Genomic DNA, 16,440 nt, shown 5'->3' with positions numbered 1-16,440 from the left:
ATAGAAGACCTGAAGCAGAGGGGAAGGAGGGCTGGTTGTGGAATACAGCTAGGGACCATACATCTCGAAGAATCTTCAGTTACATGTAACTAACCACTTCTTCTTCTTCGAGTGATGGAATACAATAGGGACCACTCTAGTTGACTGACAAGCATTACCTAAGGAAGAGGACGGTGTGGACAGTAGGGTTGAGCAGAGATCCACCATCCCAAAGGAGGCATCAGCAGCAGAGGCTTGCATCAGGGCATAATGCCTTGCAAACGTGTAAATGGAACTCCACATGGCCACTTTACAGGTGTCCAGGAAGGGTATGTCCTGAAGAGACTTTAGTTGTAGCTTGCGCTCTAGTGGAATGAGCTCTTACCCCTGGGAGGCCCCGGTGTTCAAGAGTTGATGGAGAGTAGAATGTAGCCAGATATCTATTTGGAGATTCTCTTGGTGGAGATGGCATGGCATGCTCTCTAACCCTCTCTGCAACGGTGACAAACAGTCTTGGGGATTTTCTGATTAGTTTTGTTCTCTGCAGATAAAAGGCCAAGGCTTGTCAAACAGCAAGGAAGTGGAGTCTTCGTTCTTCTACAGAAGTGTGAAGTTTTAGGATAAAAACAGGTAAGTGAATGGTCTGGTTAAAGTGAAATTCCAAAACTACTTCGGGGTGAATTTGGGGTGTAGATGTAAAGAAACCTGATGTTTATGGAACACTGTGCATGGAGGGTCTGCCATCATTGCTCCCAGTTCACCAACCCTTCTCACTCACATGACAGCTATCAGAAAGGCAACCTTCATGGAAAGGAGGGACATGGAACAAGTAGCTAAAAGCTCAAAGTGGGGCCTTGTCAGTACTAAAGGAACAAGATTCAGGTCTCACTGGGGTGGAATCTTCTGAGTAGGCAGAAAGGTCCTTATTAAGTCTTTCCAGAATCTATTGATTAGAGGATGTACGATAATCAAGTAGCCTGAAGCAGGTAGATGGTATGGACTGACCACTGCTAAGTAAACTCCTAAGGAGCTGATGGATAGACCCGACATTTTCAAAGACAAGATATAGTCTAAGATGAGAGGCTGTGGACACGAAGGATTCCAACCTGGACCATACGACTGTGAGAAGGAAGTGGAGAGGAAGTCAGTCCACCCCGCCTTTAACACCTCGGTTGGAGGCATGAGGTGAGCCAGTGCACATGCACAGACCAACGGACACTACTTCCAAATTCTCTGGCTCTGGGTGCATGGTGCACATGCGTAATCCCACCATGGAATACAACAGGGACCACCATTCAAAGAAGAATATTAATTCAGGGGGTTAACTGGACTCCCCTGAAACAGTCTATTTTTGCCTTTGAGAATAAATCCATATTCAGGTGCAGGAAACGGACGCCTGTTTTGAAATGCTGTTTATTACAATGATCTCATCATCAAAGTTATCACATTACCATAAACTATCTTGTTACAATAGTCTCTTCTCCAGAAATTAAGCTACATATGCCAGGAAAAATCAAATCAAATCACTTACCCATCATACTTGTAGATATTAACTTCTAATAAGTTATCCTTAGCATGGTTAGCATGTTCAGTTACTATGGAGAACAAACAAACACACTTATTCACTCAAGCCTTCCTATTAAGCTAAGTTTCATAAACTTATCAAGTAATGTTTCATAAGTTCCATAAACAAAACCAAATGAATGTGGCTGTCAAGCAGAAAACAAGAGACAAGGTAGTGAGGCAATATCTTTTATTGGACCAACTTCTGTTGGTGAGAGGTCCAATAAAAGATAGAGAGACAGGGTGGGTGAGAGAATATCTTTTACTGGACCTTTCACCAACAAAAGTTGGTCCAATAAAAGATATTCCCTCACTCACCCTGTCTCTCTAACATCCTGAGACCAACACACCTACAACTACATTACATACAAGCAGAAAACAAAACCATTACAATGTCTCGGTTTACCAAAATGTTTCATTTTAATGGATTTTACAACAAGGAAACAAATGAGAAATGCATGTACTACATACGAGGAAAATTCTTTGTTGAGAAAACAAAAAAATTAAATGTAAATGTAAGTGTCACATACATGTATTTTTCACTGTGAGTCGCTGTAACATTTAAAGTAATTATTTCATCAGGGTAACTACCTATGCAGTTTTAAATGGCAAGTTTTATTTATTTATTTATTTTAAGTGGAAAAAGAAGGATATATGTTTTATAAATTAAGAGCTTAAATAGCTTGGATGCATCACTACCTACAAAATGGTCACTGAAATAAAATGGTACATTGCTACATCACCCTCATTTGTGAATTGCAGGGCTATAGCTAAATTAGCTAGAAATCAGTTACTGTTCCATTTCATGCACTTATTAATGCAGAAAGCAGAATTCTAAAAAGACATTTTCTTAAGCTGTAAGGAAGAGTTGCTTTAAAGATTTCATTTTATATTTAATGAGAGATTGAAGTAAAATATTAACATTACTCACTAATAACATCTGTAGAGATGGAAGCTAGACTAAACAATGGAGCCACTTTTTGTTCATAGATCCTCTTCCCTTGCCGTTTTCCTCCATATGGATTAATATATACTAGCAGTTGCTTTGGTCTAGATTCTGGGGGAGGAGAGGGGAAACAAACACACCACATTGTTAGGCACTTGAGTATAAAAACAAGCCAGTTTTGATAAATGTATTTTTTAATTCTAAGTTATTACATTTAAATACATACTCTTATAAAATATTTTGTTAGTGAACAGAGGCAATTTGAATAAAAGATTTTATTAAAACTCCTTAGTGTGAGGATTAAATGGGTTCCTTATTATATGGAAAGAGCAGCAGAAAGTTCATATTACTTTCAGGCAGTTCTGCATTCACCTTGCCTTTCCACTAAATGAAATGACAATGGCATCAGAGCTACCAATAAGATACAAGCTAAGGTGGCAACTGGAAAGAGGCATATTATCTTCTTCTTGGAAAAAATGAGCATAGTAACTGTATGCATCCTGTGGGTGAGATGAATACAGAAATATGTCTGTACAGAAGGTATTTTATGAATAGAATTCTAGAAAATAGCTTTTGTAACAGGCAATTGAATGATCCTTCATGTGATAGAAAAGTGGTAAGTATATTTTGTAAAAGCATATTCTGAACTGCGGGAAACTGCTCTGAAGATCTGAACTCAATATAATGTAAGAATATCTACCATTACTGTCTGAAGTCTGGCTGAAAGGACTTCAGTTTGACCCCAAAGTCAGTCGAGTCAAGGAACCAAAAACACCTATCACAACAGGGCTATTCAACTAGACACCTTAAATGAGAATGCTTTCCACTGCTAGAGGGTCTTAGGATATATCTGTGCTTTGATAACATTAATTAATTAAGATTCAAAGTTTTTCTATGGAGGTACTGATTATTATCCCTATTTAAAAAGGTAAGATTAACGAAAAGAGACATTAGTAAACTGGCCAAGAGCTAAGTGGAAATCTGCGATTGAAACAGAAATAGAATCTAGATCTCATGACAGACCTTCAACCACATTGTCCCTTTCTAAAACCGTTGGTAACCTAAGGCCAGTTAGCCCAAATTTTGAGACTCAAGGTGAGATGCTTTTCACAGCTTCGTATGTTTCAAACAAACAACCAACCAACCAACACAGGACTGACTGAAAATTCCAAAATTTAAATCTTTGAGGAAAACACAAACAAATTTTTGAAAAAAAAAATTCACAGAAAATTCCTATATTTTGACCAGCTTCATCACAAATATCATCTGCACTGGAACATGGTGAAAAGCACCAGGTTGGCTGAATTAAGACAACTTTGAAAGGAATATAAGATAAATACTGAATGTATCACCTAGGTCTTTGCAAAGAATCAAGGCTATCCGTATTATAGTAACATGGTTTCATATATAGCCAAATTGGACATTGCATAGACAAGACTTTTTTCCAGCACTGGCTGTATATTGCAACTCATTCACTAGTCCCTGGAATCAGTCCTGCAAACCTAATGTTCAATTCATTCTTCAGCATCACAGAATAGTGTTACAGGCTGTACCAGAGAGATATTTATGCAAACACCTTTTTACACAAAGATATGTCCTGTGTGATTATTCAGAGACAAAACTAAAAAAAAAAAAAAAAGAGAGAGAAAGAAAGAAACTGGATTATACTCCTTTTTCTGCATCACCATGGTTTACTAAATTTCAGACACTTACACATGAGCAAATCCATTGTAACTGTTGGAGTTGCACATACGTTGCTGAAGGCACAATCTAAACACAAAGCTGCAGAAATAATTTTGAGCCCAGTCTGCCCAGCAGAGCTTTTATTAATGGTGATATTGCATGAGAAGAAAAGCACCCAGCTTGACATTCAGAGCTGGCTGACCATAGCATTTATTTTTAAACTGAGTACATTTAATACAGAAATTATTTAGACAAACGAGGAAATCCTAAAGTGCAATTTTTACAAAAGACATTCTGATAAAATTATGATTTCAGATGTGCTTGTCCTCAATACCAGAAAAGGCACACTAGCTTCTCTCTCAGACACCTATTCCAGAAGTGCAGATTTAAAACTGTATAATTCACTCTCTTGGTCCAACCACAAAAAGGGCAAGTTCACCTTTCTCAACGTCTCTAGCATAGTATTGAATGTAATCTGATAAATTAGTATTTTATTAGAGCAATGTCCATTGGCCCTGATCAAGATTGGGGCCCTGATTTCATGTCTTAGATGCAAAATTTCACCACTGTGTAGATGTGGCAAGATAGAGGAAGATATCCTGAAGAGCTTATCAGTATGTGTTATACCTGAGAGGAAAGTTGCACCTCTTAACTCAGTAAGGAAATTTTCCAGACGATATCAAATCATACATATTCATATGTGTGGCCATACACAGAGATCCCATAAGCCTTAAGCAAACTATTGGGCTCAACACTGGGGTAACTAGGTGAAATTCTCTGTCCTGTGTCATAGGAGGTCAGACTAGATGAGCCAATGGTCCCTTCTGACCTCAAAATCGATGAAACCAAAGGGTTCACATAATCAAGCTTCTGGACAGCTCACTGATAAGGACCAGAATAACATTAAAACCATTGAACAATAATTCCCTCTAGCTTATTTTTAAAAGTAGTTTTAAGCAACATTAAGATTCTGAACAAATACCCAAGGCAAGCAATTCCCAGTTAAGGCAAACGCCTAGTCACAATAGGTGCAGAATAGGAAAACTGAGTGAGGATTGTGTCTCTTTGGTCTCCTCCTTTCATAAGTAATGCATACAAAGTACTTCAAAAACAAAGCAATACTGGTATAACAGGAACTATGCAGCCAGCAACTACCAAGCACTCTGAAGTAGCTGACACTGGTGTGAGCACTGTAACTTGTTTTATTGGAAGAAACATTAACAAAGTTATTAGCAGATGTTTGTTCCCAGTGCTTAAGGCTCTGGGAAGTTTACTATTACTAAATAGTTATACCGGGCTTGTAGTTAGAGGCCCATAATTCTAGGTGTTTTACAAACACATAGATCTGGTCTACACTAGGAAATAAAGTTGGCAAGGCTACGCTGGTCAGGGGTGTGAAAAATCCACACCCCTGAGCGATGCAATAAACTGATCTAACCCCTCTCCAGATCAACTAGATCACTAGATCAACAGGAGAATTTTCCCATCAACCTAGCTACCGCCTCTCGGGCAAGTGGATTAGCTACACCAACAGGAGAACACCTCCTGCTGGCATAGGAAGCATCTTTAGTGAACCACTGAAGCTGTGCCACTGCAGCATTTTAAGCGTAGACAGGCCCATAGTCCATGCTCCAGAGGATTTTCAATCAATACAAGTGATATGTGGGGTGCGGGGAAGAAGAGCTTAAGCAGCAGTGTGTTTTTGAATCTAATGAAGTTTCGGAAGGTGCAGGAGATACTATGGATGGAATGGCTATTCTGTAGCAGCATTACCCCGGCTAACATACAAATGTTTATGCAGTGGTCTGGGATTCCTTGTCAGCATGAATGTATCCAAAAACTCCTCTCATTCATTCAAATCACAATACTATGGAAAGTCTGCAGGCCCCACATTCTCCAGTGCTCTTCACAGTCATTTACACTTGGACAAATGAATAAGAACCCTACTATTCTGATCTGTTAGGGTTTGACATTCACTTTCCACAGGTATTAATGACTATGCTGCCTTGCACCTTGTGACAGTGGAGAATCAGATACTTGCTAGTTCAAATGCAGCACACCTCCTATCCCCAACTGCTCTCCCTTAGGAGGGCATGAGCTGAGCTTAAGGGCTGAGTTAGCCACATTAATAGAAACTTAACTAAACTGCTGTAGGTGCCATGAAAATAATGTTGTATATTTCAGTAATTTAGTCGAACAACTTACTCTGTAACTCAAGTAGTTCTTTAAGTGCCTGTATCCACTGGTTACACAGTTGCTCATCAACGCACGAAAATGTTACTTCGCTGCACCGCCAGCGGTGTTTTTGTGCTCTTTTCATGTAATATACTATATAAAAAAAGAAAAAGAAAGACATTTATGTATTCTACATTTATTGCAACAATGAAATATACTTAATTGTGTGCTGAAGCCTAGTTTTAAAAATCTGTGCAACATATTTAAAAGACAATATATTAATGAACCAAAAGACACTACTACCCCCTTCTGGAATGTTTCTATTTCTCATAATTCTAATAGGAAAACTTTGTGTGTGTGTTTGTAAGAGGGCAACATTCCAAGTATTTTTCACAATTTAAAAAACAGTAATTCCTCCCTGACACATTTCAGCTTACAGTAACTGCTCAAATGTGAATGATTTTTTAAAGATACTTCTCAGCATGCCCAGAGGAAAGGACAATAGGTTATTACATGGTTGCTTACAAGAGTTGCAGCATTCATACTGCCTGAATTTCTTTTGTTTTGAAAAATTTATATGCCATATAAAGCTTGCAAAGTTCATGTCAGAAAAAACACCCAGTCCTCAGTACCCCCTTTTAAATATCACATCAGCTTGCAGGAAGCTGAAAGGAAGAGGGAGAATCTGAAAGCCAATTTCAGTCTCTTGAGAAGCATGTGTGTGGGTGGAAGAGAACCACCAAATCATTACAGACTATTTTCTCACATTTAGTCCTTCCATAAAGCCTTGGACAAGTACATTCAAGTCCCCTTTCCACAGTTAGCAGTACAGAGGATTGCCATTATATCACTAAGCAGGTTAGAGTACCATTGTATCTCACTTGATTGTACATAAGTGCTTACATAAAAGAAAGTCTTCACACGTCGAAAAATGTGTGAAAGATCTTTTCTCACACAGTCTGATCATTAATAATGATTGGAGTTTTCGTGAGGACAGCATCTCTTATTTGATTTTCTAGTGGAGTAATACAGAATCTATGATGCCACAATATTTACTTCGCAACAGTGAGATGTAGTAAGTAAGGGTTATGACTCCATTGTGGGACCAAAGAGAAGGAGATGAGCCATGAAGGAAAGATTTGATTAAAACATCTTTAACAATAATAAAAAGCCAGGCTCTTGACCAATAGTTCTGTTTATAAAAAACTCTTTGTACAGCTCTTAGATTCAAGTCCCCCTTACAATATCTACAGATTACTACAGCATTCTGAAAATAGGAGTAGTTTCCCTACCTGTGAAAGCATGCGGCTTTCCCATTTTTTGCCATTTTCCACTACTACATTGCTTCTCGTCAATTTCAGTTTCTTCTACAACAATAATCTCTGAGGCGGGCACAAAATAATTTCCTGTACAAACACAACATCCATACATGAAAACTGAACATTAACAATACAAAACACATTAAAATAGCCTCAAAACATAGAAGTGTAAAATGTGTATTTCATATCAAATGTAAAGACTATGTAGGTAAATATCAGACAAACAGCTTTGAACTAAGCCATGCACAACCAAGGACATAAATCAGGAATACAGGGTCACAACACCACTCACTCAAAATTGGCCCAACCATGAGCCCATCACTCTCCCCGACCCTCCCCCAGTCATGACAGAAGGGCAAATAAATCTTCAAATAAAGTGTTTTGTAATTCTAATTGTTGTTGTTGTTTCAATCCTATTCCTGGTACTGAAGAAAAGCTTACTGGTATCTAATTTCTACATCACCCTTACACCGTGATGATCTTGTTATTTCAGAAGCCTGACTATATTAAAAAAGTGGGAAGTACATGAAAAAAAAAATGAGATTTCACCGTACAAATAATTGTTAAATTTATCAAGGCTAAAAAGAGTAGGAGTGTGTGGCAAGCCAACCATAGCTATTTCTGTTTCTAAACAGACTCTAGAGCATAAATGTAACTTAATTTATTGAATATTGCTAGCTGCAGTTTAACCATGATTAAGACTATAATAATGGTCAGCTCTCTTGATAATCAAAGAATAGAACCTTTTATGTAAGAAGAAAAGGAGTACCTGTGGCACCTTAGAGACTAACAAATTTATTTGAGTGGTGCCACAAGTACTCCTTTTCTTTTTGCGAATACAGACTAACACGGCTGCTACTCTGAAACCTGTCATTTATGTAAGGGGATTTCAAAATGTAGTTGCCTGACCTGGCTAGACATGAAGCAGTCAAGAGCAGGAGGACAAGAAACAAAAGGGAGAAAGATATAATTTCTGCTCTGTTTGTGTTTTTAATTCTATTACTGAACTGTATAAGTTACTCAGATATTCTTCAATATTAAGGGCAATTCTGTGTTGCATTAACAAAAAACAAACTTTTAATGATTGTTCATTTTGCTATCTCCTGGACATGTTAAAATTAAAATGAGAGATTCCAATTAGATAAAATATAAACGAAGATTCTGGATAGGATACTCATTGGCATGTTTGCTAGGAGAAGTAACAGAAGGCACATTGCTTTATTACACATTTTCTATACACTAGAAAGAAAAGAAAGCGGTCTAACCCCGTAGGTAACAATAATTTCATACAAACTTTTAAATACATATTATTGCAAGCATTTATAAGTATCCGGGCTCCTTTTACATGGTTTAGATTAAAGGTAATCCTACATCACAACCAACACCATTTTAAAGACACATCAAGAAAATTTCACTAATCAAAAAATGAGAGAAAATTGAGCCAGCAGCAGGTAGAAAGTTAGCCCGACAAGTTTCACGATTCCTTCTGAATCGTGGCCAGGCTAAGGTTCAGATGTATTCCTGGCAAGAGAAAATTCCAGAGACACACCTGCTACTAAAAATACTCTGTCCAACAATCCCCTTAGTTCTTAATCTTGGGAGTTTAGTTTAAGCATTCTAGAGAAAGGTAAGCAGGCAGCATGGCAGGTCAGAGAAGTATCCAAGCCCTAGGACCTGTATATAGATTTAACTGGAAACACTGACTCAACCAGAAGTTGACTGGCAGCCAGTACCAAGTGTGGTGCAAAAAACACAATATGTTTGTCACAGCCTAGACCAGTACCACTCTCTGGACAAACGTCATTCTGTTGTGATGGGCTCCAACTGCTGAATCACACATGTAGTTAAGCTCTTTGGTTCTGGGTAGCGACTGATCACTGTTCCTAAATCTGGGTCTCAGGAAATCTCTCCTGGTGCAGCAGATTGTGTGTGTCAGACACCCTTCCTGGGCAGTGAGATGTTACTTAGATCCTGGAAGCAGTGCCTCAGTCCTCCTGAGCCTCCAGATGTTAGACTCATTCTCCCTACAGTCTAAATGGCTGTGGGAGTTCTGGTTCCCTAGTTAACCCCTTAATTGCTCTATCACAACTTTCCAGACAGTCTCTGTGCTAATAAATCAAACTCCTGGTACACAAAGAATGCTCAAAGCTACACTTAAGATTACATTCAAAACAGAGGTTCTAATACAACTGGCATTCTCAAAAGAAAAATGGAGTTCATAAGCTGACACAAAAATTGCTCAAACTGTCACATAGTTCTCTCTAGTTAACCCTGCCCTAAAGCAAGAGACATATTCTGAATTAGGAAAAGCTTTCAAGCAGCCTACACACAAGCCTATATATTGTTATACAAGATTTTGGGTGAGTTAAATAACATTTAAGGGGCCTACTAGAGTGTATGATGGGCACTAATCTGCCTAATCTTTCTAAAAAGTTAACTTTTATTTAAAAGAGTATAAGGATAGCATCTTGACTCCACCGCTGCTGTAGAGTGTTTCTAGCAGCTGAGGGCTAGATCTGTCTCTGCTTACAGCCTTCCCCAGACAGGAGTAACCTTAATTCACAATACAGTCATGGGTTTCACATCTGACTTCGACTGGGCAGCACCAATGACAGTGATGAAAAGAGAAAAGGAGTACTTGTGGCACCTTAGAGACTAACCAATTTATTTGAGCATAAGCTTTTGCGAGCTACAGCTCACTTCATCGGATGCATACTGTGGAAACTGCAGAAGACATTATATACACAGAGACCATGAAACAATACCTCCTCCCACCCCACTCTCCTGCTGGTAATAGCTTATCTAAAGTGAACACTCTCTTTACAATGTGTATGATAATCAAGTTGGGCCATTTCCAGCACAAATCCTCAATTTGATCTCCTTACAATGTGTGTGATGAGTGATCACTTTAGATAAGCTATTACCAGCAGGAGAGTGGGGTGGGAGGAGGTATTGTTTCATGGTCTCTGTGTATATAATGTCTTCTGCAGTTTCCACAGTATGCATCCGATGAAGTGAGCTGTAGCTCGCAAAAGCTTATGCTCAAATAAATTGGTTAGTCTCTAAGGTGCCACAAGTACTCCTTTTCTTTTTGCGAATACAGACTAACACGGCTGTTACTCTGAAACCAGTGATGAAAAGGATCTTGCACATTCTTCAGAGAAACTACTTACTCATTAGTGGTGAGTACTAGTTCAAACCATGGTTTGAGAAATCTCAGTTCCATCTAGGATGACTACACTAACTTACAAAGCCCTACTGTACTAGTGCTAGACACTGTACAGACACCAGACAAGTCTACTGTCTTCACAGGAGAAGACTGCCCCAACCTTAAGCAAGTTAAGAAAAATGTACTCCATGATAGGGGTAAATTTTCCAGCTCTCCCTCCTCCAATCTCAGTCCAAATACTAGCTCAAGAGTGAGACTAATACCGAGAACATTCCCACATGGTTCTGAAAAGTTGTCACGTTACATACAGATGGACAAATGTCATCGAGATGAATGTAGGGCCTCACTTCACTCTGCCAATAGAACATTGTGTGAAAATGTAGGGTCAACGAACAGTAGCCTAGGATCCTTATCCACCGCAGTCTATTCCTTCCCCGATAGAGCGGGTAGTTTCCACAAGTAGGTGCTCAAATACAAATGCATAGAGCAAGCTACAAAAGGCACCCTACTAAAATCATCCCCAAACAGGATGGCTTTATCTGCAACAGCCTGAAATATCATAACCACCCACAGAAGTAAATAGTAGGACAACTCTCTCAGAGAATTTGTGGAGCAATTATTCCCCTTGAAAATAATCCACACACCCAAACTACTAACCCCATAATAGTTTTACACTATACTGCAATGTGTTAGTGGAGTTCATTGCTATTTACACCGGTGTAATGGGATGATTTAGTTGGTGTTGGTCCTGCTTTGAGCAGGGGATTGGACTAGATGACATCCTGAGGTCCCTTCCAACCCTAATATTTGAGGATTCTATGTGTGAGATCAGTATCAGACCCTATATGTACAGTGTAGCTCATTATGGGCCTGTCTACACTACCGCTTAAATCGATGTAACTTACTTTGCTCAGGTGTATGAAAAAATCACCCCCCTGACCAACCCAAGTCACATCAACTTAAAGCATGTCCTCCCCATGCTATGTAAGCAGGACACGCTCTCCTGTCAGCGAAGCGTGTCTTCACCAGACGTGGTGCAGCTGCACCGATGTAGCGCGGTACTGTAGACTAGCCCTACGAGTTTGTCCTGGCTGAAATAATACACACATATACACACACACAGTATAAGTTTTAAACAAACAATTTAATATTGTACACAGCAATGATGATTGTGAAGCTTGGTTGAGGTGGTGAAGTTAGAGGGTGGAAGAGGGTGGGATATTTCCCAGGGAATGCCTTACTGCTAAATGATGAACTAGCATTCAGCTGAGCCCTCAAGGGTTAACACATTGTTAATGTAGCCTCACACTCTACAAGGCAGCACAAATGGTGGGAGGGGAGACAGCATGGCAGACAGAGACACAAACCCTGTGTGTGTGGGCGGGAGGGGAGAGAGAGAGATACACATTGCCCCTTTAAGTACACTGACATCACTCTAAGTACATTGCCTTTTTAAATAGATCAGGAAGTTGAGACAGCAGCTGCGGCCAGCAAGCTCTCTCTGTCCTGAGCCCTGTTGTGTCCCCACCCTGCTCTATATGGAGAAGGTTTAAGTGGGGGGCAGGCATAGGGGGGAGGGGGACACCTTGACATTAGCCCCCTTCTTCCCCCCTCCCCTGCACAGCAAGCAGGACGCTCCAGGGAGCAGCTCCAAGGCAGAGGGCAGGAGCAGCACATGGCAGTGGGGGGAGGGACATCTGAACTGCCGGCAATTGGTAGCCTGCTAGGCAGCTGCCGCACAGGGAACTTAGGGGAGCAGGGAGCTGATGGGGGGCTGCCGCTTCACCCTGGTTTCAAGCCCCCACCAGCTAGCTGCAATGGGCTGCTCTTCCTGCAAGCAGTGGACAAAGCAGGCAGCTGCCAAACTACGTTATAAGGGAGCATTGCACAACTTTAAACAAGCATGTTCCCTAATTGATCAGCAATGTAACAACGTTAACCGGGACGACTTTAAGTGAGGAGTTACTGTAAATTGGAGTTGAGGGATGACTTCTGGTAAGCTCTGAAACATGTGTGTAGGTTCCTTTAAATGTGTTTTCTCTTTAATTCTTTTACCTTAAGAATAAATGTACTTGCTCAGAAGGAACTCAGTGGTAACTTATAACTTGGGGCAATACATTGCTCAGAGCCCTTGGAGTGAAAGCAAAGTGCAGGCACTGGCCTCTTCGGCAATTTGGCTTGCTGGGGATATCACAATGTCAGGCAGGGAGCCACGCTGCCTTAAAATCCCTGGTAAGGAGGAAGAGAGACACCAGTCTCTCCCAAGAGAGGTGATGGCTGGGAGCTGGAAACCTGAAGTGGGAGCCCTTGCTGGGCCACAGAGGGGGAATATGAACATAGCTGGCTGAAAACTGTGACACATATACATTTAAATACACAAGTACCAGAAAAATGCTACAAACACTGGCTAATATTGTGTTTCTAACTGTTTAGTTCCTCATCAGCTCTTCAGAATGATGTTAGGATAATTACCTGATGTAACTGAAGTTGAGATTGTTCTTGAAATGGATATATCTATAAAGAAATAAAGTCTCAGCATACAGTATGCTACTTGTTGCTTTGCTAATATACATTTTATGTGACATTGGCAAGTGACAATACTTAGGATTCTCTCTTTCCTTTATATATAAATTAAAAATGAACACCGATGTTTTATTGTAACACACAAGAAAAGCAAGCACAGGGAAGGTCAGTGTGGTATTCTAATCACAAGAAGTGCAATTTTAAAGACTATAAAGACACAAAAATGTAGGGCTGGAAGGGACCTCAAGAAGTCCTCAAGCCCAGCCCCCTGTGCTAAGATAGGACCAAATAAATCCAGAACATCCCTGACAAGTGTTTGTCCAAACTGTTGTTAATAAACCTCAAATGATGGTGATTGAAAGTCTGTATAATTACCCTTAACTACCCTTAGAATTAGGAAAATGAGGAAACATTTTCTAATATCTAACCTTATGCTCCCATGGTGCAGATGAAGGTAGGATTTGTAGTAATGGGCTTAAAGGGACATAGCAAACAATTGATCACTATCCTCTTTATAACACCCCATAACATATTTGAAGACTTATCAAGTGTCCCCTCAGGTTTCTTTTCTAAAGACTAAACATGCCCAGTTTTTTTAAACCTTTCCTTTAGGGCTGTTGATTCATCGCAGTTAACTCACGCGCTTAACTAAAAAAAATTAATAGCAATTATTCGCAATTTTAATTGCACTGTTAAACAGTAGAATACCAATTGAAATTTATTAAATATTTTGGATGTTTTTCTACATTTTCATATATATTGTATTCTGTGTAAATTTAAATCAAAGTGTTATTTTTATTACAAATATTTGCACTGTAAAAATCACAAACAAAAGAAATAGTATTTTTCAATCCATCTCATTCAAGAACTGTAGTAGCAAACTCTTTGCCATGAAAGTTGGCTAGATTGTCGGGCTCAATGGGTAGTGATCAATGGCTTCATGTCTACTTGGCAGCCGGTACCAAGTGGAGTGCCCCAAGGGTCGGTCCTGGGGCCGGTTTTGTTCAATATCTTCCTAAATGATCTGGAGGATGGTGTGGATTGCACCCTCAGCAAGTTTGCAGATGACACTAAACGCTGGAGGGTAGGGATAGGAAACAGAGGGACCTAGACAAATTAGAGGATTGGGCCAAAAGAAATCTGATGAGGTTCAACAAGGACAAGTGCAGAGTCCTGCACTTAGGATGGAAGAACCCCATGCACCGCTACAGACTAGGGACCGACTGGCTAAGCAGCAATTCTGCAGAAAAGGACTTAGGGGTGACAGTGGACGAGAAGCTGGATATGAGTCAACAGTGTGCCCTTGTTGCCAAGAAGGCCAATGGCATTTTGGGGTGTATAAGTAGGGGCATTGCCAGCAGATCGAGGGACGTGATCGTTCCCCTCTATTCAACATTGGTGAGGCCTCATCTGGAGTACGGTGTCCAGTTTTGGGCCCCACACTACAAGAAGGATGTGGAAAAATTGGAAAGAGTCCAGCGGAGGGCAACAAAAATGATTAGGGGACTGGAACACATGATTGATGAGGAGAGGCTGAGGGAACTGGGGATGTTTAGTCTGCAGAAGAGAAGAATGAGGGGGGATTTGATAGCTGCTTTCAACTACCTGAAAGGAGGTTCCAAAGAGGATGGATCTAGACTGTTCTCAGTGGTAGCAGATGACAGAACAAGGAGTAATGGTCTCAAGTTGCAGTGGGGGAGGTTTAGGTTGGATATTAGGAAAAACTTTTTCACATGGAGGGTGGTGAAACACTGGAATGCATTACCTAGGGAGGTGGTGGAATCTCCTTCCTTAGACGTTTTTAAGGTGAGGCTTGACAAAGGCCTGGCTGGGATGATTTAATTGGGGATTGGTCTTGCTTTGAGCACGGGGTTGGACTAGATGACCTCCTGAGGTCCCTTCCAACCCTGATATTCTATGATTGACATACATTTGTTTTCATTATCTGAGTAAGATGCCACCAGGAGAAGGTTGATTTTCTTTTTTTCGTGGTTCGGGTTCTGTAGTTTCCGCATCGGTGTATTGCTCTTTTAAGACTTCTAAAAGCATGCTCCACACCTCATCCCTCTCAGATTTTGGAAGCCACTTTAGATTCTTAAAACTTGGGTCAAGTGCTGTAGCTGTCTTTAGAAATCTCCCATTGGTACCTAGATAGAAAGTTGGCTAGATTGTCGGGCTCAATGGGTAGTGATCAATGGTTTCATGTCTAGTTGGCAGCCGGTACCAAGTGGAGTGCCCCAAGGGTCGGTCCTGGGGCCGGTTTTGTTCAATATCTTCCTAAATGATCTGGAGGATGGTGTGGATTTCACCCTCAGCAAGTTTGCAGATGACACTAAACTGGGAGGAGAGGTAGACTTTCTATCCACCTTATAGTCCATTCATCCAGCCCATACCACTTTAACTTGCTGGCAAGAATACTGTGGGAGACTGTGTCAAAAGCTTTGCTAAAGTCAAGGAACAGCACATCCACGGCTTTCCCTTCATCCACAGAGCCAGTTACCTCATCATAGAAGGCAATTAGATTAGTCAGGCATGACTTGCCCTTGGTGAATCCATGCTGACTGTTCCTGATCACTTTCCTCTCCCTTAAGTGCTTCAAAATTGATTCCTTGAGGACCTGCTCCATGATTTTTCCAGGGACTGAGGTCAGGCTGACTGGCCTGTAGTTCCCAGGATCCTCCTTCTTCCCTTTTTTAAAGATGGGCACTATATTAGCCTTTTTCCAGTCGTCCGGGACTTCCCTGGATCGCCATGAGTTTTCAAAGATAATGGCCAATGGCTCTGCAATCACATCTGCCAACTCCTTAGCACTCTCAGATTGAACGCATCCGGCCCCATGGACTTGTACACGTCCAGCTTTTCTAAATAGTCCCGAACCACTTATTTCTCCACAGAGGGCTGGTCACCTCCTCCCCATGCTGTGTTGCCCAGTGCAGCAGTCTGGGAGCTGACCTTGTTTGTGAAGACAGAGGCAAAAAAAGCATTGAGTACATTAGCTTTGGATTGTTATTGAGCAGAACCCATCATCTGCATGGACTCGGGTGACCAGACAGCAAGGGTGAAAAATTGGGACATGGGGTGGG

The 16,440-nt window shown here is 40.6% G+C and overlaps 1 protein-coding gene across 8 annotated transcripts in view; it reads right to left on the bottom strand.

Annotated features, from left to right (window-relative positions):
• The window catches only part of CERK (ceramide kinase), a 74,622-nt gene that overhangs the window by 43,343 nt on the left and 14,839 nt on the right, over positions 1-16,440 (bottom strand). For 3 of the 8 annotated variants that reach the window (XM_073328366.1, XM_073328365.1, XM_073328362.1), the window contains exons 2-5: positions 7,639-7,752; positions 6,377-6,499; positions 2,474-2,599; positions 1,511-1,574 (exon numbers count right to left, since the gene is read on the bottom strand). In XM_073328366.1, the coding sequence (XP_073184467.1) occupies positions 1,511-1,574; positions 2,474-2,599; positions 6,377-6,499; positions 7,639-7,663 (338 nt within the window). In that variant the 5' untranslated portion in view covers positions 7,664-7,752. Of the gene's footprint in view, positions 1-1,510; positions 1,575-2,473; positions 2,600-6,376; positions 6,500-7,638; positions 7,753-13,306; positions 13,349-16,440 lie in introns of all 8 variants that reach the window. The other 5 variants (XM_073328359.1, XM_073328361.1, XM_073328364.1 and 2 more) reach the window with 3 other exon arrangements.

This window comes from Lepidochelys kempii, chromosome 1 (assembly GCF_965140265.1).
Source record: "Lepidochelys kempii isolate rLepKem1 chromosome 1, rLepKem1.hap2, whole genome shotgun sequence".
Classification (NCBI taxonomy): Eukaryota; Metazoa; Chordata; order Testudines; family Cheloniidae; genus Lepidochelys; species Lepidochelys kempii.
The sequence above is the reverse complement of the archived record's forward strand: the minus strand, read 5'-3'. Positions and strand labels throughout refer to the sequence as shown.